The sequence below is a fragment of the Nannobrachium achirus genome, assembly GCF_963921795.1.
Source record: "Nannobrachium achirus genome assembly, chromosome: 10".
NCBI lineage: Eukaryota > Metazoa > Chordata > Actinopteri > Myctophiformes > Myctophidae > Nannobrachium > Nannobrachium achirus.
In genome coordinates, this window is record NC_137819.1 from 60,568,898 (window position 1) to 60,592,945 (window position 24,048).

The 24,048-nt window shown below is 43.2% G+C and overlaps 1 protein-coding gene across 1 annotated transcript in view; it reads right to left on the reverse strand.

Moving 5' to 3' along the window:
• Positions 1–24,048, reverse strand: part of osbpl10a (oxysterol binding protein-like 10a) — a gene marked incomplete at its 5' end in the record, with an annotated part of 278,334 nt that overhangs the window by 53,724 nt on the left and 200,562 nt on the right. Inside the window, 2 exons of the mRNA XM_080735634.1 lie at positions 9,433–9,961; positions 10,999–11,148. Coding sequence (XP_080591760.1) covers positions 9,433–9,961; positions 10,999–11,148 — 679 coding nt within the window. The remainder of the gene's footprint in view (positions 1–9,432; positions 9,962–10,998; positions 11,149–24,048) is intronic.

The window sequence follows — 24,048 nt, forward strand, 5'->3', positions numbered from 1 at the left end:
TCAAAGAGCTGCTCAAAAGACTTGATTCGTTCGCGAACGTCCCATCTCTACCACTGACCCACTTCCACCACGGTTTGTATATGTGAGTCTGCACACTGCACACTGCTGCCGTTTGTCTGAGTGTCTATGAATGCAACGCCTGTTGCAGTCACACAGTAATTCAATCAGTTGATTGGGTCTGGCAGCCTGCTTCTAAGCTGGTTATGGGACTAACGGCGCTTACAAAGGATCAGTATTGGCTTGTAAAACACAGCAGGCGTGCAAACAGAGACGAGTTCAAGAAGCGTATTGAAAAAAGCAAAAGAAAGCCACTCTTATTGACAATTTACATAATGTAATACTTTAAGTTTCTAATTTAACCATATGAGCCCTAGCATCCCCTATCCTGCGGGCGGACATTTGGCAAATGCAGTGGTGGCTGAGTGGTTAGTGTCCACACCTAGGACTCCGGAGGCCCCAGAGGTCGCAGGTACGATTCCCCGCTCCAGCTACCACTGCTCCCCTTCCCCCTTGCGCTCCTTGTGGGCATCACTGGGTTGAGTTCAGCTGGGTTAAAGCTGATAAAAAAAAGCAGCTGGGTTGGGTTGCGATATCTGAATTTCCCTCGCGGGAGGAGTAGACCTATTATTATTATTATTATCAAATGCAGGCAATTTACGAGCTCACAGCGCATCACAATGTGACCCGTTGTGAGCTTGTAGATTGGCTATTGTCGCAGGCGAGATTTGGTGTGGAGGGAGCCTAGTACAGACCCCTCTGGGACTCTGGTCAACAACGAACAGGATTTAAATTGATAGAACAGCAATCCATAAGATGCATGTCCTATCTGGGATATGAAATGAGACCCAGTGTCCTGCGCAAATGCCCGAATGCTAAGCTAAGACTGATAGATATATAATCACTAGCTCCTTTCGGAACCTCTCACTCCGCTGCTCTGCAGCTCCGAGATGAGGTTCCTCCCCATCGTATGACAGAATCGACCTGCTGGGTGGACGATCCGCTGTTAGCGATCACTTCTTCTATCCAAAAGGTGAAGGTTTTCTGATGATATATAATCGTTTTACTTCTTTAACGTGGAAGAAAATCAAATCAACGGGTTGAAATAAAGAGTTTATATCGCTCATTTTCTCAGCCGGTTCTGCGTTTTTCCCATAGACTGTAGCACTGGAGCCCGGAAGTTAGTCAATGGGAAAAACACAGAACCGGCTGACAAAATGAGTGATATAATCTCTTTATTTCAACCCGTTGCTTCGATTTTCTTCCACGTTAACACATTCCCCGCCATTTAACAATACCTTCGTACTCTCCCCTGCCCGTCTCCATAGACTTCCATGTAATTCATAGTGCACGGATCATGCACACCCATGCCTAGATAATGCACCACGTGTGTCCACATTGCTCACAGCTTTCAAACAAAAAAATCCGAATGGAAATCCGTTCAGGCATTCATGAGATAGCAGACATTATGTTTTCCTAAAATGTAAACAAAGATGGCTGCCATGTTTGAAAGATGGGGTTGCTATGGGGGTTAAACATGCAATTTCGCGATTGCTATCATGCCTACTATTTTTTTTTTGAAAATCTCGGGACTATCGGGCCTGGCATGCAATGAGTTAAATAAGTAAAACGATTATAGATCAGCAGAAAACCTTCACTTTTTGGATAGAATGTTCACCAAAAAAGGTAAGAAGTGATCGCTAACAGCGGATCGTCCACCCAGCAGGTCGATTCTGGCGTACGACGAGGAGGAACCTCATCTCGGAGCTGCAAAGCAGCGGAGTGAGAGGTTCCAAAAGGAGCGAGCTAATCACTGCTAATGCCAATGTCAACCAGAATAGATTGATTAAAATAACCCAAAGGTTATGGATTATAGCCACATTTTTTGGACACTGCTCCTACAGATATCCCACAGTATCTTTAAAGTAATGTCATCAACATGGATCTGTCCCATTTCCCATATTCCTTCCTGATTGGCTACGATTGCCTTCTAAAGTTTGTGCATGTGACCTCACGGTCGCTTATCTCCCGATTAGGGAGTCTTACTGGTGGATTATAGCTAAGAAAAAGATTTTAAATTGATCAGAAAATGTTGCCCTTTTGATAAAATATTGGTAGAAACATCGGTAACCGGTGGGTCTATGTTGCATGCAAGAGAGAACTGTTGCATGCAACAGTTCTCTCTTGATGAATGCTGCGATTAACCTGCGACTCAGCATAATGTGGTTGTCACCCTATGTATACAGTATGTCACAGTGTTTTTGAGATTCAGTGAGATCGAGACCAGGGGAGCTTGTTTTTGGGCGCGAGGTGGAGCAAGCAGTGCCTTCTTCTGGGGAGGTGAACTACAAAACGAGCGATTCGGTCCCAATCTCACTGGTTCCTCAAAAACACTGTAACATATACATTTATAGCAATGAAATATGAAGGTATGCATCACCCATTTGGAACCAGAGTGCTTTCTTGTGATGTACAGTAAAAGCACACAAAGCATAAATAGAATCAGAATAGAAAGTATAGGAGGCCACTGGAGTCTCCTTTATTTCATATAGCATTGCTCTGAGGCAGGCCATTAGGGTGAATTCATAATGCTTCATTACTTGCCATTCTTTCAGAGTTGGCAGACATATGACCAGTACAGTACTTGAGTCAAAGTTTAAATATCCTGGTCAAATATTACTCGACTACAGTACAAGTGAAAGTTGCTCTGTCAAATGTATACTTTAAAATAGCCTACTAGAGTACTTGCTTTAAAAAAAAATACTCCAGTATTCCAAAGTACAAATCACAAAACGTACATTTTCTGTTTTAATATCAATGCATTGCTGTATTGTCATTTAGACATTTTACAAAACTTTCATCAATAATAATGAAATTATACAAGCTCACAATGCATTGGGATTCGACACGCTGTGAGCTTGTAGATTGTCTATTTTCACTGTTCATTTATTTTTAAATGCGGCTAATGTTTTTTTCCTACTGTAGAGATGTTAGATGTAGTGGAGTCTAATATTTGCCTTTGAAATCAATGTATTGGGGGGAAAGTATCCAAAAATACAAATACTCAAGTACACTCAAAACATTTACTTATAGCACAAGTAAATGTACCGTGTTACTGTCCACCACTTGCACATGAGCACAAGAGTGTTCATTATTATCCTTGAATAGTTTACATAACTGTATGTTCATTCATAATATTGTACATCGAACCACGTGCACAACAATGTTTCACAGCAAAACACCCACAGGGGACTGATCGAGCACTACTGTAGAGTAGACTACATAATAGACTGAAGCAATAGACGGAATACTGTAGATGGACAGGGGCGTCACAAGGGGGGGAAAGTGGGACAGAGTTACTAGGGCCCAAGGTGGAGGGGCCTTAATTATTTTGTACTTTAGCTATTGAAAAATAGCAGATATACAAGCTCACAGCGCGGCACCAAGTGCCGGGCTGCGAGCTTGTAGATCTGCTATTTTTTAAAAGCCGTGAAAGTTTGTGCAAAAGAATATATGTATTTTTTAAGCAAACATTTGTTACTCAAATTTTGCTTCAGGGGGGTCCCTGGAACTAAATATTTTGAGATGGGTGTCCATGGCCAAATACGTATCATTTTGGGGGTCCTTCACATGAAAAGGTTTGAGACTTTGAGCACCACTGACATAGAAACAATAAAAAATAGCAGATATACAAGCTCACTGCGCAGCACTCGGTGCCGCGCTGTGAGCTTGTATATCTGCTATTTTTCAATAGATAAAGCACAAAATAACGCGTAATAATGCGTTCCCAGTCTAAATGGGTTAAACCCCCTCCCCTAAGAACATTCACGGGGGGCCCGCAGTGAATCCTTGTACCCAGGGCCCAGAATTTTAGTGCGACACCCCTGTAGATGGATAATAAGAGCAGCAGTCATTCGTTTTCATATAATGCTAAGTGGTCCCGTACGGACCTCAGCTTTCATGTGAATCAGGCATATCTCGTTGAATGAGCCTCTGTGTGTGCTGGAGATTACTAATCATTCCTAAGTGGGTAAAGCTGAATCTAGGTAAAAGTCATGAGGTTGGACATCACATGTCTGCTATACTGCACATACAGCGAGCTTGTCTCAACAGTTAGGGATGGGACGATATGAAAATGTCATATCATGATTATTGTGATGAAAGAAATCATGATTTACAATATTATCGCAATAATTTAATCCATTATCCTGGGATGGAACATTTGCCAAAAAATTGCAGATCTACAAGCTCACAACGCTTGTAGATCGGCTATTTTTTGGCAAAGACATTTGATAGAGAGTGGAAAAAAAGACTATAAAGTATGTATATTATATGTACCTTTTACCAATTATTGAGTGTTTAAGTGGTACCGGATATGCAGCGTGGCAAATAAAAGGTGAATTGATCCCAGTGCATGATGGGGGACAATATCACGATAAATGAAATCTCCACGATACAAGCGTTTTTTTATCACGATCAACGATATTATCGCTTATCGTCCCATCCCTCTATGCACATGCCTGGAGGACAACTTTGTTTTTTTACAACAAGGGTTAATATTTTAGATTGTAATTAGAGAAAAGAAAAAGCGAGTGTTAAAATGTTTTCATTTGCTTTGTTCTATTGTTTTATCACGTTTATCGTGCTAAAATGTAGGGCATGCGTACGCATGGGGGCATGCGTACAAGTGGCTAAATATGTCTTTTTAGACACAATAAGCCAGCAGTTTCTTTATTGCTATTTACAGTAACACTTCTAGCCCCCATAAGTCACATCCAACCATGAAACGTTGCGTTGTATCTTGGGAATGGGCTTATTCTGTGTAAAATGACATATTTAGCCATTTGTATGCATGCCCCCAACCACTGAAATAAGAATATATAAAACAATAGAAATAATTAAATGAAATAATTTTAACACTCATCTTTTATATTCTTTAATTACAATCTAAAATATGAACCCTTGTTGTAAAAAACTAAAGTTGTCCTTTAACCTGTCCTAACTATGGGAGCGGAGGACACCATTAACCCATTTAGGCCTAGAATTATTGAATGCTTAGTTTAACCAGTGAAAAATAGCAGATATACAAGCTCACAGCGCGGCACCGAGTGCCGCGCTGCGAGCTTGTAAATCTGCTATTTTTGAAAAAGTCGTGAAAATGTGTGCAAATCTTTGAATATATGTATTTCAACACAAATTTTGCTTCTGGGTGGTCCCTGGAACTAAATATTTTGAGATGGGGTCCCTGGTCAAATAAATATCATTTTGGGGGTCCTTCACATGAAAAGGTTTGAGAACCACTGACATAGTAGTCTCTCAAGAACAGACTAACTGAGCTCCAGTTAAGTGAAAAGGACCTTTTCTTTGACGATGGCTAAGCCAGATTGCTGACATAGAAACGTAGGTTTTTCAAAACACCTTAGAAGGATTCAAAAGACACTTATAGAATCGGGTCAAAACTCAAATTTTCACGATTTTTTCAAAAATAGCAGATCTACAAGCTCGCAGCGCGGCACTCGGTGCCGCGCTGTGAGCTTGTATATCTGCTATTTTTCAATAGTTAAAGCATAAAATAATGATACACAATAATGTGTACCCGTTCTGAATGGGTAATACAGCACGCAGGGAGAAGTTAAGGGTCAAGTGTCTTGCTCAGGGACACGCCACCACAAAGAGCGTTGAACCAGTGACCTTCCTATTCCCATACGGCCTCTCTAACCAGCTCAGCTACGGCCGCCCCAAGCAGGGACGTGATGGCCATTGGGAAAAGCGGGACAACTCCCCAACTCCCATTAGGAAAAAATTAAAAATGTCGGCCTTCGTTCCATTTTGGGGGCTGGGCGGCCAACAAAGTAAATCGTAACTGTCGGGCAGAAACCTTGTATCTCCAAGTTTCAAATTGATATTTTTTTTCGCAAAACAAAGCCCTGCTTCATCGACTGTTGCACAAAAGTAGTGAAAACAGCAGATCGGCTGTTTTCACTAGTTTAAATAATTTTTATACATACAAATAAATACAAAATAAACGGTTTTGGACATACAAGGTTTCCACCCGACAACGACAAAATATAACTCATGTACAGTAATTGGCCCACTGGCTTGTCACTTGTCATGATCTGAAATGGCAAATCTTTGAGTAGCAGCAGCGCTATAGAGAGAGATCTCTCTCTATAGACGTGTTTCTGGTCCACGTTACACTGATAAGAAATAGATGCGTGCGCAAGGTCGGTACCAAAATTAGCCAATGAAACCAGCGCTCCCCAAAACAACAGGTTTGGGGATTGGTAGGAATTGATTACATGATACAGTCACCTGTGCATTTAGTCTATAGCGCGCAATGAGGCCTCTACAACTCTTTTTCCCGGGTTGAATCAGGGGCCCAGCATGTCCCTGGCCCCAGGTGCTGATGGTTGTGAAGGCTGGCTTATCGATTGCCACCAGAGAGACGTCTCCTCCCAGCCATTGCACACTGTGCCAGTCAGCTCTACTCAGAGTCATTGCAACAGGGGCGTCAATTGGGTATGGCAGGGGTATGCAGCTGCCATACCCTGGGTCCAGGGGGGGAAAATAAAAGTTACTTTTAAATATAAATCCATGAATGTCTCTTTGTCTATCTGTTCTGGTTATTATGCTGTTAAAATTACAGTAAAATAACTACAAATGCAAAATTTAACAAAATGGTCACTTTAACAAGGTATTATAATTATATTCTCCACACTTTGACAACATGGTATATTCCCAGGTTCCGCAGGTCAACTGCACAGGTGCAATTAATTATTGTTAATCGTGGCACATTTACTAACATGAGAAGTTTAGCTGCAGCTTGAACAACCGTTCCAGGCTGCCATATCTAGCCCAGAAACGGGGGGAATAATTTACTGTATAAATGAATGTATTATGCCTGTTGCTAAGGTATGGCAACATGACTGGTGTCTTGCACGCAAGACACCAGTCATGTTGCCATACCTTAGCTTTTTCTGAACTGACGCCACTGGACTGCAACTCCAACTTTAGCCAGAGGAGTAAAAATCAAACCTCGGTTCGAAGTGGAGCGGTGAATTTGAGCAGCTGTACCCTATGTGAGTGGGTGAGTGAGTGTAAACTGTGCCTGTGAGTGAGTGGTGAGTGTGCCTGGCCTGCACAAAACAGCGCCCCTCCTTTAACTAGTGTTTTGTGTGTGGCCACTCAAGGTATTGCCAGACTACGGACACGGCCACCCAGCCAGCCACCCAGCCAGCCACCCAGCCACATACCCACAGACATACCTGTTCATTGGGAGCGCTTTCACCGCTCCAAAAAACAGAAACCGTTTGTTCAGAGGATTCTTTGAGCTCCTTTTACAAAATGCAGCTGACAGCTTGCAGCATGTACAGTACAGTACAAAATGCTGATAGTGACTGCCTTCAGGCCTCAAAATGAAGGCTACATTTATAGATCAAGTGGGATGACGAGGTTGTCTAAAAAGCACTTACCCTCAGGCAAGTGCAGGTAATTTTCTACTCGCCCGAAGATTGTGTTCATTGCCCGAAAAGGGTATACTGGTGGAATACATGTGCCAGTCACTATAATAATAGCATAATCGTCACTGTCTGGCCAAAACCTCTTAACCCCTTTTTTTTCCTTTTTTTTTTATCCCACAATTTTGTAACCCATTTTCACCCAGTGCCAATTGCCTATGTAATCCTGGGCTCTGCTCTCCCTCTGCCGCACCTGGGGAGACAACGGAAAAACCTCATGCTTCCTTTAATGCATGGGTAGCCCAAGTTGTTTCTTTTCACCTGACAGGGGGGATTTCCCTGGGATGGACGTAGCACGTGGAAGGAACACGTTCCTTTCCCCTCCATCAGGCGCCCCAGCTGGCCAGGGGGAGGCATTATTGAGACCAGGATTACTGAATGTTTTTTGTGAGGGTATCAACCCTAGGAGACACGGGGAGAACATGCAAACTCGACACAGAAAGGCCCTATCGCCAACCCCACCTAGGGCGTGGGCGCTGATGACGTGGAGGGAGAAATACGCCCCCAGCACCCACAGCGTCCCCCGGCGGGAATCGAACCCAGGACCTTCTAGCTGTGAGGCGAAGCACTAACCACTGAGCCACCCTTTACATCTGTGTGTTGGTTAAAATAATATTGAACCAATCAAAAGTAGTAAAAAATAAAAAGCCCTTCGGTCAAAACCTTCTAACTCCACTTTTGCTCATTTTCCCGAAAATGAACATTTTGGTGTTAGGAGATTTCGGCCAGACAGCAGAGATATTATTACTATTATATTATATATACAACTTTATTTATACAGCACCATTGAAAACTGTTCCACATGCATACTGTACTATGCACAATAAGCGGAAAAGCAACGTGCTGGGACTTGTTTTATGTCTTAATCCCGTTAAACTGTACTGATGATACAGTATGTAGCGTTGCCTGTCATACTGAGAGTAACCCGGTCCATTCAAATTAAACAGGATCGTAAACATGGACTTGCGCCCAGCCGCACACACACACGCGCACGCACGCACGCACGCACGCACGCACGCACGCACGCACACACGCACACGCACACGCACACGCACACACACACGCACACACACACACACACACACACACCCCATGACATGGGACACAGAGACTCGCTCAACTACAGCCACATCAAACGAATGTTTGAGGGGTGAAGGACATTGCTAGTCATTTCCAAAAAATAAATCTATGCTCCCTAGTGTAACAACCAAATTCAACCAATATCACAATGTCTAATATATAAGGCTACAAAATAACCGACAGTGTGTGAATTGTGCAGAGGGTCACAAAGTTTTACTTGAACATAATCCAGCCTACAAGTTCCATTAATGATGTTAAAACAAAGAAAAACAAAGAAAGTTATGGATTGCAGCTGGAACTCAGATAAACCTCTGCCCCATAACTAGGGCTTGGTTATCTTTGGACACCTTACTGGATGCTGTTATACCAAAGGTCTTCAACAGGAGGTCCGGGACCCCTAGGGGGTCCTCAGAGTTACTACAGGGGGTCCTCGAAATCTTTGTGTGATAGGAACTAGTTTTTTTACCCCTTTATTAACTACTTGAACCCTAGCGTCCATATTCTGAGAACTTTATCCAAAAATAGCTGATCTACAAGCTTGTAGATCAGCTATTTTCGGCAAAGGGTTTTGGAGGGGGAAAAGAGCAGACTAAGTACCATGAAATGTCAAGTTCATTAAGTATTGACTGTTCAAGTGGTTACATTTTAAATCCAAAATAAACTGTTGATCGTGCTGTCAAACAATGAAAATATATCTATGAACAGATTGTGGGGGGTCCCTCCCTGCTTCATCTCTCTCTCATCTCAGGGGTCCTTGGCCTGAAAACATTGAAGACCCCTGTGTCATACAGTACATTAACATGATTAGTTTGCCATACGGCGCTGCGTCTGGGCTTACCTTCCCCCACCATGGACACTCCTATAGACATCCCCATGAACTTGCTCTTGGTCCAGACGTGAGCGTTGACGCACATCCTCCTCTCCTTGCACTCGCAGTAGAACCCGGAGACGGGCGGGTGGTGAGACACCTGCTCGCCCACAAAGCACACCCTGTAGCATCCTCCTCCCCCTGAGGAGGAATCGTCTCTCTCGCCCTGCGGGGAGTTGTTGGCGGGGCCCCTGTTGTCCGCTGGGTCCCTGGCAGACCCCTGGTTGGACCTGCTGGCCGAGGAGGGCTTCACCTTGTCCCGGGACACCTGCCAGGAACAGTGGAACGTCTCCCCGAGCGCCGGGTTGTAGGGTTTCTTGGCCACGGCGCCCTTGCGGCCCTCGTGGAACGCCGTCAGGTAGTACTCCACGAAGCGCACGATGCGCTCCTCGGCCGTGGCGCCGGCGGTGATGGACAGGAACATGTCCGGGTGGGCCATGAAGTTGGCGTACATCTCCAGCAGGGAGCGCTTCTCCAGGATGAAGGTTGGCAGCACCACCTTTTAGATTTTGACGCAAAGCACAGAAATTAGTACATTTAACCTCGCCTACCAGGCTTTCAGAAAGAAAGCCTGGTGTTCGTTCACAACAGGCCGTTTAGTTTCCGCCTAGAGCACGGAAACCACTAGAAGAAGCGGCGTCGCTTTGATTTGGTTCCCTCCGTTTGTTTCCACAATCCCTATTAAAATGCTCGAGTAGCCTCGTGTAGTCTTGCCAGTCGCTAAAAGTTGGACTAAAAGATGCATATACCAAACAAATTTTTCAAAAGCAAAACTACTCCGCATCAAGGAGTTCATTAGGTAGGTCCTAAAAGTGTGTCCTTGAGCGCAGGGGAATATTTTGGGTTAAAACTGAATCCGGTTTGATCTTTCCGGCAAATTGTAGTCCTTTTAGTACTACAACATGACGTTTTGTGGTTTCCGCTCCAGACCGGTTACAAACCCGGAAAGTGAAGTGATCCCAGACTATAGTACATTTGTGAGACAAATTAACAAAGCTGTGTGTGTGTGTTTTTTTTTTAAATACAGTAGCAAAAATACAGACAACAGATCTTCAAGCTCACAACGTAGCGCAATCCAATGAGTTGTGAGCTTGTATCGTTCGGATAGTTTAGCTATTTTTGCACCACACCATTTCATGACACGATGGCACAAAGTATTAAAAAAAGGCCTTAAGAGGTTCATCAAAATAATCGATTATAAAAGATCGATTAGAATGTTGATGTATTAAAAAAATCTTTAAAAAGTGCTTCTCAATTATTTGGTTATTCAAAAGTAAAGCGATAGCATAATAACTAAGAATCGATAGTTGATACTTAGCAGTGCACACAGAAGAACTGTGCTAAATAGACAGCTAGGACGGTGGAAGGAGCATGTATCTAAGTAGGAGAAAACCCCATGTGAACACAGGGAGAACATGCAGCCTCCACACAGTAAGGCCACAGTCAGAACCCAATGGGATTCAAACCCAGGGCCTTCTTGCTGGGTGGCAACGGTGCCAACTGAGCCACCCCCACCCTTATAGCTGCCAGCCTCACCCGTGTGAGGTCCATGCCCAGTTTGAGCTGGGAGAGCAGATGCAGAATGATGCTCCGCTGGTCGTCCTGCACGCCCAGATCTTCCTCCTCGTTGTCCTCAGTGTCTGTGGCCTCCTCACCGGGGCTGATGTCCTCCAACCCTGGATGCTGCTGGTGATGGGGCAAAAACACATGATTAAAATATGGGTAGGGCTATGGGTGCAGTAACCGCCATACCGTGGTTGTGTAATGCAGTGTTTCTCAAACTTTCACATTTCAAGGTCTCCCCTTAACTCTGACGGTGTACAAATGGAACCAAATGAACCCTGAAGGGTCCATTTGGTTCCGTTTGTACACTGTCAGAGTTACAACCTTGCATGGGTCAATTTAGACCCCCCCTAAAGGAAACCACAGAGTCCCTGGAATCCACTTTGAGAAACGCTGACTTAACCCATGTACGCATTATTGTGTATTTTTGCGACCGTCAGGTCGCAGTTACTGTCAAAACCTCCACCAGCTGTCCGTCAGTCCGTCAGTCCGTCAGTCACACGTCACACGTCACACTTTTGCCCTGCTCATATCTCCGCAACCGTTGACCCGATCCATGCCAAATTTTGCACACACACCCCATCAATTCTCACATGGCCCTCTTCTAGCGCCACCATGAGGCCGATTCTTGCAAAACACATTTTTGGACACTGCTCATACACATTTTGCCCTAAAATCACGCAAATCGGTACACAGTATGTCTACACTCATCTCATCAACATGGATCTGTCCCATATAGCGCCACCGTCAGGCCGATTTTTCCAAACACATTTTTGGACACTGCTCCTACACATTTTGGCCTAAAATCACGCTGCGACCTGACGGTCGCTTAGCTCCCGATTAGGGAGTCTTACTGGTTATTCTATGCTTTAACTATTAAAAAATAGCAGATCTACAGCTCAGAGCGCGGCACCGAGTACAGCGCTGCAAGCTTGTAGATCTGCTATTTTAGAAAAATCGTGAACATTTGAATTTTGACCCGACCCGAAGTGTCTTCAAAATCCTTCTAAAACGCATGTTTCTACGTCAGTGGTTCTCAAACTCTTTCATGTCAAGGACCCCTAGAATGATATGTATTTGGCCGCCGACCCCCGTCTCAAAATATTAATGTATCAGGGACCCCCCAGAAGCAAATATTTGAGTTACAAATTTTCATGATTTTTCGAAAATAGCAGATCTACAAGCTCGCAGCGCGGCACTCATGGAAATCTCCCTCTCAGCTTTCCATCTTTCTGTCTCCCACTCTTCACATTGTTGGTGTTGCATCGAGATGCACGGTGAACATGTAAATCTGGTGTTTTTGAAAATACTTTTTAAAAACTAATGACAGGCCCCAAAATAGTGGGCGTTAAGAATTGTTAACCTTTCACATTGAACATGACTGCGCACTGTACATATCGATCTGTGTCAGGGATGAACACTGAAAGGTTGAAGGACACAAGACCGAAACAGGAGAGGAGTCTTTATTCTTTGGGCAGTCTTTATTCTGTGTAGCTTGAGTGGCTCTCAGCTCTCAGTCAGCCCATAGGCCACCAGACCTCTACAACAGCTGAGCCCATAGACCACCAGACCTCTACAACAGCTGAGCCCAGAGACCACCAGACCTCTACAACAGCTGAGCACGGGCCTCCATAACACAGCAGTGTTTCAAAGGGAACCAAGGCCATGACCTCCATTTGTGTTCCGGCACTCAGCTGGAAAGCATATCATAACGAATCTGTGTTACGGTAGGGCTAATGCCTCAGATATCTGCTTAAGTAGCTTGGCTGGGCAAGGAGAGAGAGAGAGAGAGAGAGAGAGAGAGAGAGAGAGAGAGATTGAGAGAGCAAATGATACATAATGCAGCTCCCCCACTGTCCCACTCAGGCACGTGCACACATAGACATCAAAAGGGGCTTGAGCCCCTGCCCTTTTACCCGTCTTTAAAAAGTGCCCTCTCCAGACCATGAATGCAGTTTTCACTAAGGTCAAAGAAATGCAAATGCCCCTCTTTCCATGCCATACCTGAAGGCAGCATTCAAGAGAATTGCCTTGTCCAAACTCTCCTGAACTTGAATGCAGCATCTCATGTTGAAACAATTGCCCTCTCTGTGTAGAAACCCATGCTGTACGTAACATCTCCAGTATTCACTTGATAACCAGTATTGACTTGGTTATGCTTAGTTCAGTGTGGTCTAAAGCACCGAAAATAGCTGCCCTCCAAGCGACGCGTTGTGAGCGACGCGTTGTGAGCTTGGAGGTCTGCTACTTTCGATGTTTTCACCAAAAGTGCCCTTTTAGAAATGTCAGCCCCTGCCTCTCTAACATTCTCTGCACGTCCCTGGTCCCACTCCTGTAGGCAATAAAACGATCTACTGTATACCCCCCCCCCTCTCTCTCTCGCTCTATCTCACTCTCTCTCCGTCCCTCTAGCTCCCTCACACAGTACCTGTCTTTCTACTATCTACAGTACCTTACCACTCTATTCCTTCTCTACACCCCCTGGCCCCTTTCTATATGCATACAGTAAAGTACAATACGGTACGATACAGTGATATTCTAGAGCAGGGGTCTTCAACAGGGGGCCCGGGACCCTCAGAGTTAGTACAGGGGGGGCCGCCAAATCTTTGTGTAATAGGATCATGTTTTTTACATTGACCATTTGAACACTAGCATCCCTATTCTGGGTGGAACATTAACCAAAAATAGACAGATCTACAAGCTCACAACCAGTGGCGTCAGTTCAGAAAAAGCTAAGGTATGGCAACATGACAACATCATGTTGCCATACCTTAGCAACAGGCATGATACATTTATTTTAAGAAGTACATTTTACTTTTTGCCCCCCCCCCCCGTTTCTACAATTTCTTGGGCTGGATATGGCAGCCTGGAACGGTTGTTCAAGTACAGCTAAACTTGGCATGTTAGTAAACGTGCCACTACCTTGTTAAAGTGACCATTTTGTTAAATTTTGCATCTGTAGTTATTTTACTGTAATTTAACAACATAATAACTAGAACAGATAGACAAAGAGACATTAATGGATGTATATTTAAAAGTAACTTTTATTTTCCCCTCTGGAACCAGGGTATGGCAGCTGCATACCCCTGCCATACCCAATTCCCTGCTCACAACGCCTCGTGCTGCAAGGCGTTGTGAGCTTGTAGATCTGCTATTTTTGGCAAAGAGGTTTGTTGAGGGAAAAGAAGAGCAGACTAAAGTATTTGACGGTTCAAGTGGTTAAATGTCTGAAAACACACTTTACTCCAACATGATGACAGTGCTGTCAAACAAGTCTAAGCTGTCTAAGAAATCTATGAACATTTTTAATCTTCAACACAGTTTTATATAATATGTAGTGGGGGTCCCTGCTTCATCGGTCTCTCAGCTAAGGGGTCCCTGGCCTGAAAACGTTGAGGCTGGAGGATTATGCACGAAAGAGAATGTCACCAAAACTATTTAACAAGCCAGTCAATAATAAGCAGTAAAAATGCTATCTGCTCTGCATGTGACGAAGCCGGGTGACCCACTTCTGTCGAGAAAGGTAGAAAATAGACAGCGTTGTGTGAGTGTGTGTGTGTGTGGGGTGGGGTGGGGGGGCAGCAAAAGTCATAATGTCTTCGGTAAATGCATTGTCAATGTCATTCAGAGAATAGAGAAACAAAAGGAGGATATAAACACAGTGAGATTTCCAGTAGGAAAGAGTCTGTCGCATAAATACTGAATGGAATATTTATGTGGATTTTATGCAATTCCACTGCACTTAAGCCGTGCTCCACAGGCACGGGACGCTCATGTTTCATTTATAGTCCATCGCACGACGGTGTCGCGTGACGGATATTCGCGCTTACAACAATATATGCATATAGTGGCTATTTTCAGCATGCTACACCGTCGTACGATAAATTATAAATCAGGCTTCACATTCGCAGGGGTATTCCCACTCACTCACTCACATTGTGCATTACACTAACTGTACGCTGTATAGTCTGAACGCACATGCGAAACGTCACGACTGTGCACACACACACACACACACACACACACACACACACACACACACACACACACACACACACACACACACACACACACACACCTACTTATGAGGACATCATCCTTTTAGGACGGGGATTTTATCTAATTTTTAAGCCCTAAAAGATTCAGGTTAGGATTAGGCATTTGGAAGTTTGGTTTAGTAGTGTTAGAGGCTGATTTATACTTTATAGTTTGGCACCGGTGTTGTGCACTGGAAATAACCGATGATGTACCTTTTCACAACGTGTCACAGTGCAACACATTGTGAGCTTGTAGATCGGCTATTTTTGGCTTTTTATCCATAAAACGACCATTTCTCTCGTGAGGAACATTTTCATTGCGATGTCTATTTCTCAAATTCTACTATTCTTATACCTCTCTCTCACACACACACACACTCTCACACAAAAACACACACAAATGCGTGTGAGACAACCCCATCCACACAGGGGCGTCACAAGGGGGGGAAAGTGGGACTGAGTTACTAGGGCCCAAGGTGGAGGGGCCTTACTTATTTTATACTTTTTAGCTATTGAAAAATAGCAGATCTACAAGCTCACAGCGTGGCACCGTGAAAATGTGTGACAATCTTGAATGTATTTTTTAAGTGAACATTTGTAACTAAAATGTTGCTTCTGGGGGTCCCTGGAACGAAATATTTTGAGATGGGGGTCCGCCGGTCCGTGGCCAAATATTTATCATTTTGGGGGTCCTTCACATGAAAAGGTTTGAGCACCACTGACATAGAAATATAGGAGATTTTTCAGAAAATTCAGATCTATAAGCTCGCGGCGCGGCACTCGGTGCTGCGCTGTGAGCTTGTATATTTGCTATATTTCAATAGTTAAAGCACAAAATATGAGTGAATCCTTGTACCCAGGGCCCAGAATTTGGTGCAACACCCCTGCTTACACACACACACACACACACACACAAACAAACGCGTGTGAGACGACCCCAGCATCCACACATGAACTCGGTGTACTCCCACAAGCAGGGAGGCTCACAGCAGGAGCGAGAGATGCCGTTTAAAAATAGCAGTGAAAACAAAGAGAGGGAGGCGGAGAGGAGGGGAGTGTTGTAAAAGCTCATTAAAATGGATTCTGATAAGAACAGGAAATTACTGCTGGAGAGCAGAGATGGGACGTTCGTGAACGAATCGAGTCTTCTGAACGGCTCTTTGAAATGAACGATGGGATCCGGTTCTCAGTAGGGAGCCGTTCCTTTCTAAATTAACAGTGGTGTAAAAAGTAGCTACTCACATTCTTTACTTAAGTAAAAGTAAAAGTAGCGATACTGCAATGTGGAAATACTCTGCAACAAGTAGAAGTTTGGAATTCGAATGTACTTGAGTAAAAGTACAAGTGTATAGGTATCAAAATGTACCTAAAGTACTAATATTAGAAAGTACTCATTATGCAGAATGTCCCATTTCACAGGTTTTCCAATGAATTAGAAAACTCATTTGAAAATAGCAGATCTACAAGCTCACAATGCGCCGCGTTGCGACGCATTGTGAGCTTGTAGATCGGCTATTTTCAAATGGCGGAAATGTATACAGGCTATGGCAGAATGTATATAGGGTTGAAGTGATTTGTAATTATAATAAAAATCTACAAAGTAACTATAGTAACTAGAATGAGCCAGTCTTTTGAACGGCTCTTTGAAAGGAATGGATCCCAGAGATCCAGCTCACTTCAAAGAGCCATAAATCCCATCTCTACTGGAGAGGTCAGAGGAGCTCCACCTGAGCCTAAAGCAGACACTCACTGTCTGTCTGTGTTCACTTTAGTGGATGGTGTTATTGTTCAGGGTTTATACGGTTTAAGGCATACAAACAGTGGATGGTAAAGCATCAAGAAAATCCTTGTTGAGCAGGGAGAGTTTTTTTTTTCTTCTTTTATAGTTAAAAAACATATCCTTCAAGTCATATAAAGTACTAGTGTATACTGTGTAATGTTTTCACTTAAAACAAGACCTTGCCAAAAAAGAACTCTTAACATGAGTGTTATGAATTCTAGTAAAAATATTGTATACAAATATAAATGTTTTATCATAGTAGGCATCAAGTTCTTTCCCAAAGTCTTTTTTTCTTTCCCTTTTGCAATAAAACTAAAAAAAAGAAAAAAAATCTAAATAAATAAGGGTTAGGGTTAATAGAAAACAAAGAATAAAGGGACCCATAAAAATGTGTCTGCGACCCACAAATGGTTCTCAACCCACTGTTTGGGAAACAGTGTTGTACAGCAACAAGACAGGTGACAACAAAACACGACTCTATAATATACCACTGGTCTTCAAAGTGAGGCCCAGGGACCCCCAGCAGTCCTTGACCTTGAGTGGGTCCCAGGGGGTCCCCAGATAAATATATGATAGTTAGGAGGAACACCACACACACACACACACACACACACACACACACACACACACACACACACACACACACACACACACACACACACACACACAATAACTATGAGTTGCACTGCACATGTTGGTGTCACGTGACAAAGGAACAGATCTACAAGCTAACTACGCATCATGCTGCAGCACTTAGTGTAGATCTGTTCACGTACGTTATACGTTAGGCTGCAATCCGTTTTTCGATAAACTACTTATGTTACATGTTTTTATTTTTATTTATTTTTTTATTAACAAAACCAATAGCCAAACAATGCATAGCCACATATGTTTCAAGGACCCTATAGGCTAGATAAATCCCAGGGGCCTTGATGAATTCAAAACCTTTTCCAAGTCTGGATATTCTTTTCTTTCTAATTTCCAAATATTTCCAGGAATTTCACGACCATGGGAACCTTGAAACTGTCTCCCAGACGTCTCTATCTGCAGCTGCAATGAATGGCAGGATGACCTGTAGCCAAGGTTCCCACACATTTTTACCAATTCATTTCCAAAACTTTTCCATACGTTTTCCAGAATATTTAACCCAATTTCCAGGACTATATAACAATAATTCAGCTCAATAACGAGTCACTTACTCCTATGCTCAATGCCCAAAGACAGGCAGTGTATGCCAGCAGTGGCTCTCAACCTTTTCAGGCCGTGACCCCCGAAATAATCATGTTTGAAGAGAGTTGAGGAATTTTGTATAACACGGTTTTATTTGCGAAAATAGCCGATCTACATGCTCACAACGCCTCGCGATGCGAGGTGTTGTGAGCATGTAGATCTGCTATTTTCACAATTTCTGCCTCTAATATTTGACAATTTGGCCAATGTTTAATTTGTCGTTTCAGAGGTATTAACAAAATCAATAACCAAAGACAATGCATAGCTATTTTTTTCCAGGACCTTCCAGGACCCTTGATCAATTCCAAAACTTTTCCAGTACTGGAAAAATATTTTTCTAATTTCAAAATATTTCCAGGAATTTCATGACCGTGGGAACCCTGTGTAGCGCTACACATTCCAACATGTTTTGATTACATTAGATGGGGCCACTGAAATTTAATTTGGACCTGTCCACTTATACAGTGATGAAAATAACAATATGACAATATAATGTACTGTCTGGTTTACGAAAGAGAACACAGTAATTGGTGGCAGGGACGTGCAGAGAATGTTAGAGAGGCAGGGGCTGAAATTTCTAAAAGGGCCTTTTGGTGAAAAGCTCTTGTGAGCTTGGAGGTCGGCTATTATCAGTACTTGATACCAAACTAAACTAAGCATACAAAAGGCAATACTGGAGATGTGGCGTAACGGCATGGATTTCTACACAGAGAGGGCAATTCTTTCAACATAAAATGATACACTCAAGTTCAGGAGAGTTTGGACAAGGCAATTCTCTTGAATGCTGCCTTCAGGTATGGCATGGAAAGAGGGCATTTGCATTTCTGTCACCATTGTAAAAACTGCATTCATGGTTTGGAGAGGGCACTTTTTACAGTTAAAAGGGCAGGGGCTCAAGCCCCCTTTCATGTCTATGTGTGCACGTGCCTGATTGGTGGTCGGGTAGGGGGGGGGGGGGGGGGGGGGTTGTATCCTCTGCAACCCCTAGATTTACACCACTGATGCAAGTGCTCTAAATGTGCTCAACTGGATGTTAATCTCTTGTCAGGTGATGTGAGCTGGGTATATTTCATAAGTAGCCCGGAACTTCCACAGGGAACACCCTACCATTCCTTTCCTGGGCATGTCATGATAGCCGAACATTAGGCGAAAATAGGCAAACATGTGGTGAAATGAGTCGATCTACAAACTCACAGCATGTCACGCTATATAAGCTATCTTCGGCAAAGAGATTTCATGTAGAGGGGAAAAAGGAGGCTGCCAAATATCTCCGGGGTTCCCAGTCAACTGATATATAAAGATTAAGTGATTAACTAAATACTATTTTTGTAATGCTGTGTTACTTTAACTGTGATTTACTGATTGTTTTCCTTTATTGTTTCTTATAAACACAAAGCAATTTGTATCTTTTGAAAAACAACAATATACAAACAAGGGCATTTCTATAGGCCTGTTCACTCTTTTACCGCTTTGGACGTTCCCGTTCGCCCCATTTTTCACGGCGGCGTGATGCCTATAGTACGTTCTTTGGCTCGTTCTTTTATACTTTGTTTTGATGTCTGTAAACTGATGAGGGGTCGTGCGGGTGTGTACCGTTAACACATCTCCCGTAAAAGTGCTCTCAAAAACCCACTGGACGTTAGCATCAATGGAGTAACAAAACACTTCCTTGTTATTTTCTCTGGGTCTATTGCTCTGTAGCGATTTTGTGGTCTTGAAGGACGGCAGCCGGCCGCGGCCATTTCACATTGATTCTTGCATGAGGCTGCCCTCTACTGCTAGTATGACCAAAGTGCACTATGTAATGAGGAAAAAAAATAATAATAATAAACGAATAGATCTTTGTCTATAACCTCGCAAAGGTAAGCTGCTTTTGCTGGCACAAGACCCAATAAATAAATAATAACATCTGGCAGTAAAACTGTTAAAGGACAACTTCATATTTTAGATTGTAATTAGAGAGATGAGTGTTAAAAGGTTTTCATTTACTACTATTTACTTTCTATAGTTTTAGCGATTTTAATGACCTTGATTTCAGTGGGTGGGGGCATGCGTGCAAGTGGCTAAATATGTCTTTTTACACACAATAAGCCAGCGATCACTTGACAGTAACACTACTAGCCCCCATAAGTCACATCTGCCCATGGAAGATTGTGGTGCATCTTGGGAATGGGCTTTGTGCCTAAAAAGACCACTTGCACACCTGCCCCCAACCACTGAAATCAAAGTCATTAAAATGGCTAAAACGACAGAAAACAGTAAATGAAAACATTTTAACACTCATCTTTTATTTTCTATAATTACAATCTACAATATGAACCCTTGTTGTAAACCAAAACAAAGTTACAAATGAGACAAGGGCAGTATTTCTGTGTGTATGCATTTCAAATACAGTAGGTATTTTATTTTGCACTACTTTTGAGTAGTTTGTCATTTGTATTGCTGTTTTTCAAAATATACAAATGACTTTGTGTTAAAAAAAAAACACTAAAGGAAAACAATCATTTTATGTTTTTTTTTCTTTGTATACTGTATTGTTGTTGTTGTTGTTGTTGTTGTTGTTGTTGGTGTTTTGATATGGAATATAATCAGTAATCACAGTTACAGTAACATGCTACTCCAAATAGCATTACAACCAAAGGCACAATAAAGCTCAAAATCACAGAGGGTAGTAAATGATCGTGAACACCCAAAACACATACGGTACATACCTAAAGACAAATGCGTGAATGGAAGTAGCTATGTGCTTCCACTGTACATGTACATGTACATGTACTACACACACACACACACACACACACACACACACACACACACACACACACACACACACACACACACACACACACACACAGAGAGAGAGAGAGAGAGAGAGAGAGAGTTATATTCACACTCACGTTGCATTGTTGAGAAGCGACAGGTTCGCCCTCCATGGAACTAGACCTCATCTCAAGTTTATCACTTGCGCTTGTTTTAGAGAGAAACTTCCACAACAGAACAAAAACACACTAGTGAACTCTTCAGGGTAGACCAATATCAAATTACTTCACACAATCTTAAGGAGGTCACACAGTTCATGCTCCTAAAAAAAAACTCCACAGATTAAGCAGAGAGCTATAAAAGAAAATGAGGCGAGAGGAGGAGAAGAGAACAATTCTTCATCTGGGAGTTTTCTGAGTGAGCGAGCAGCTTCCTGTGTTTCTGATTCCTCTGAGAGAGAGACATGTGATGTGACTGAGTGCGTGACTGAGAGAGAGAGAGAGAGAGAGAGAGAGAGAGAGAGACTGAGAGAGAGAGAACACGAGAGCATGGATGTGAGAAAGATAGAGAGACAGATGGGAGACAAAGAGAGAGAAAGAACATGAGAGCAGGGACGTGCAGAGAATTTTAGAGAGGCAGGGTCTGACATTTCTAAAAGGGCCTTTTCGTGAAAATATCAAAAATAGCAGACCTCCAAGCTTGGAGGTCGGCTATTTTCAGTACTTGATACCACACTAAACTAAACATAAAAAAAGTGTGGCGCACAGCATGGATTTCTACACAGAGAGGTCAATTCTTTCAACATAAGATGCTGCATTCTAGTTCAGGAAGGTTTGGAGAAGGCAATTCTCTTGAATGCTGCCTTCAGGTATGGCATGGAAAGAGGGGCATTTGCATTTCTTTCACCATAGTGAAAACTGCATTTATGGTCTGGAGAGGGCACTTTTTACAGAATAATAAAAGGGCAGGGGCTCAAGCCCCCTTTGATGTCTACAGTATGTGTGCACGTGCCTGCATGAGAGCATGTATGTGAGCGAGAGAGAGAGAGAGAGAGAGAGAGAGAGAGAGAGAGAGAGAGAGAGAGAGAGAGAGAGAGAGATACTATGTTAGAGAGAGACGGAGAGCAAGAAAAGAGAGACAGCATCTCTCTTCTTCCTCCACCCACCCTGAACAAACAGGGAAGAAATTAGAGAGGAGGAGAAATGGAAAATCCAGTAACCCATCTCCGTAGTGCAACTACGTACTGTAGGTGGTGTGCTTCTTGCCTTTCCTGGTTTGCCCTGGGTTGGCTCCATACCTGTCACGCGGTTATACGGAGTATGCCCTTGTGAACCTTTCAAAGTAGCGTGTATCTGATAGACATTATGCACTGGCGTATGCCCTGGCCACACGAATAGCCGCGGATCATAGAACACACCACTGGTTTGCTTGCCACTAGTTCCGGGTGCCTGACGCAGTGCCCTGCTAGCCTGGTCCTTCTCTCTCTGACTTTGTCTGTGACCCGTATACCAACATACATAGAGACACACGGGCGCCTACAAATTCACGCCCACAATTGAAACAGCGGCCCCGCTTCGGGTAAGGGAGAACGGTGAACTGCAAGCCAACCCATAGAAAGTCATTGCAATTCAACTGTGGTTAGCCTAATATTAAAATAATCCTACACGAACTGAAGCCTGGCCTGACCCTGACAACATATCTTCTTGTTTGCTAAATACATGATGTGTGTCACGTTTAACTTGAATGAGTTACCCATAATGTTAACAGAGAAGAGGGGAAACGGCAGACACAGAGCCTGTCGCTTTTCAGTGACATCACTGTCTTTACTATGCTGTGCGCCGACTTTGAAGATCCCGACTTTTTCAACTACAGAGTGGATTCTCCAGGTTAGTATTAATCCAAAAATGACCTGCAAGACTCCGTTTGGAAGAAGCGAGATGCGATCATTTTCCAAAAATAAACAGCCTAATTATACATGAGAGACAAGCGTATCTGGGTATTGAAAACCTCAAGGGATGCGTCCATGACGTGTGTACCATGCGACCACCTAAACTTAAGATTTCCAATGCTAGCACTTTTGACTCACAGATGAAGTATATTAAAGTATATTGTAGGTAGTGTATCAAGATGACAGATATGCCACTTTAAAAAGGCAAAATTAGACTCATGGGATACTTTGTTAGAACACAAAAAGAATCGCTATGGCCTCAGTAGTCAACCACTGAAATTATGATATTTCATGATGCCTCTCATTGGGATTGCATTGGCAGCTGCAGTGCACCGTTCTTCCTTACCCGAAGTGGGGCCGCTGTCACAATAGGGGGTGTGAATTTGTAGGCGCCCGTGTGTCTCTATACCCAGTATTTGTTTGTACAGGGAGGGTGAATGGGGTGATAAAACTTCCAAACCTCTGGTTTATGGCAGGTGACCGATCACAAGCGCCACGAGCGAACTCGCAATTGAACGAACAGGGGAAAGACAGAGTCAATAATTAGTAGTAGTAGTAGTAGTAGTATATAACTACCAGTAAGACTCCCTAATCGGGAGATAAGTGACTGCCAGGTCACATGTATACACAAATTGGCCTGTATGTGGCATTGTTTCCTGGGTGTAGGGGGATGTGCCAATAATCTGCCACATGGTGGCGCTAGAAGAGGCCCATGTGCAGGTAGATGTGAAGATTTTAAGTGGCATGTATGCCTATGTGTTGAGGGCATGTGCGTGGCTAATGTGCGTGGTCTGAGTGCAGTTCTAGTTATTATTTTTTTAGACTGACAGCTGCCTTTACTTCCGGGTTTGGTCATCAACTTGATTCAACGATTCAACTAAAATCACAGATGTATGAATTGTAAATGTCAGATGTGCAAATCGGTGTTATTAGGAATGATGTCAACGGTTTGTGTTGTGTGACGTCAGACCAGAGCTCTGGTCGACCTGAATAAAAAGTGGTGCAGTTTTTAAACGTCACATTTAGTCTGGGAATGACCAAGAGATAGTATTTTCAGGCAGTGTCTACTCTGAGAGTTACAGAGGCAGAGACATAGTGGGCGAGAAAGAGATTGACAGAGAATATATTAGTCTTTCCAGCCTGCAAGGGACAAAGAAAGCCTCCCAATTTACAGTCCAAGTAGCAGAGGTGGAGTGTCCATCCATATACTGTACCTTCACGTCTCGGGTCACCCTCCATGAAGACATAACGAGGAGCCCTAACCCAAT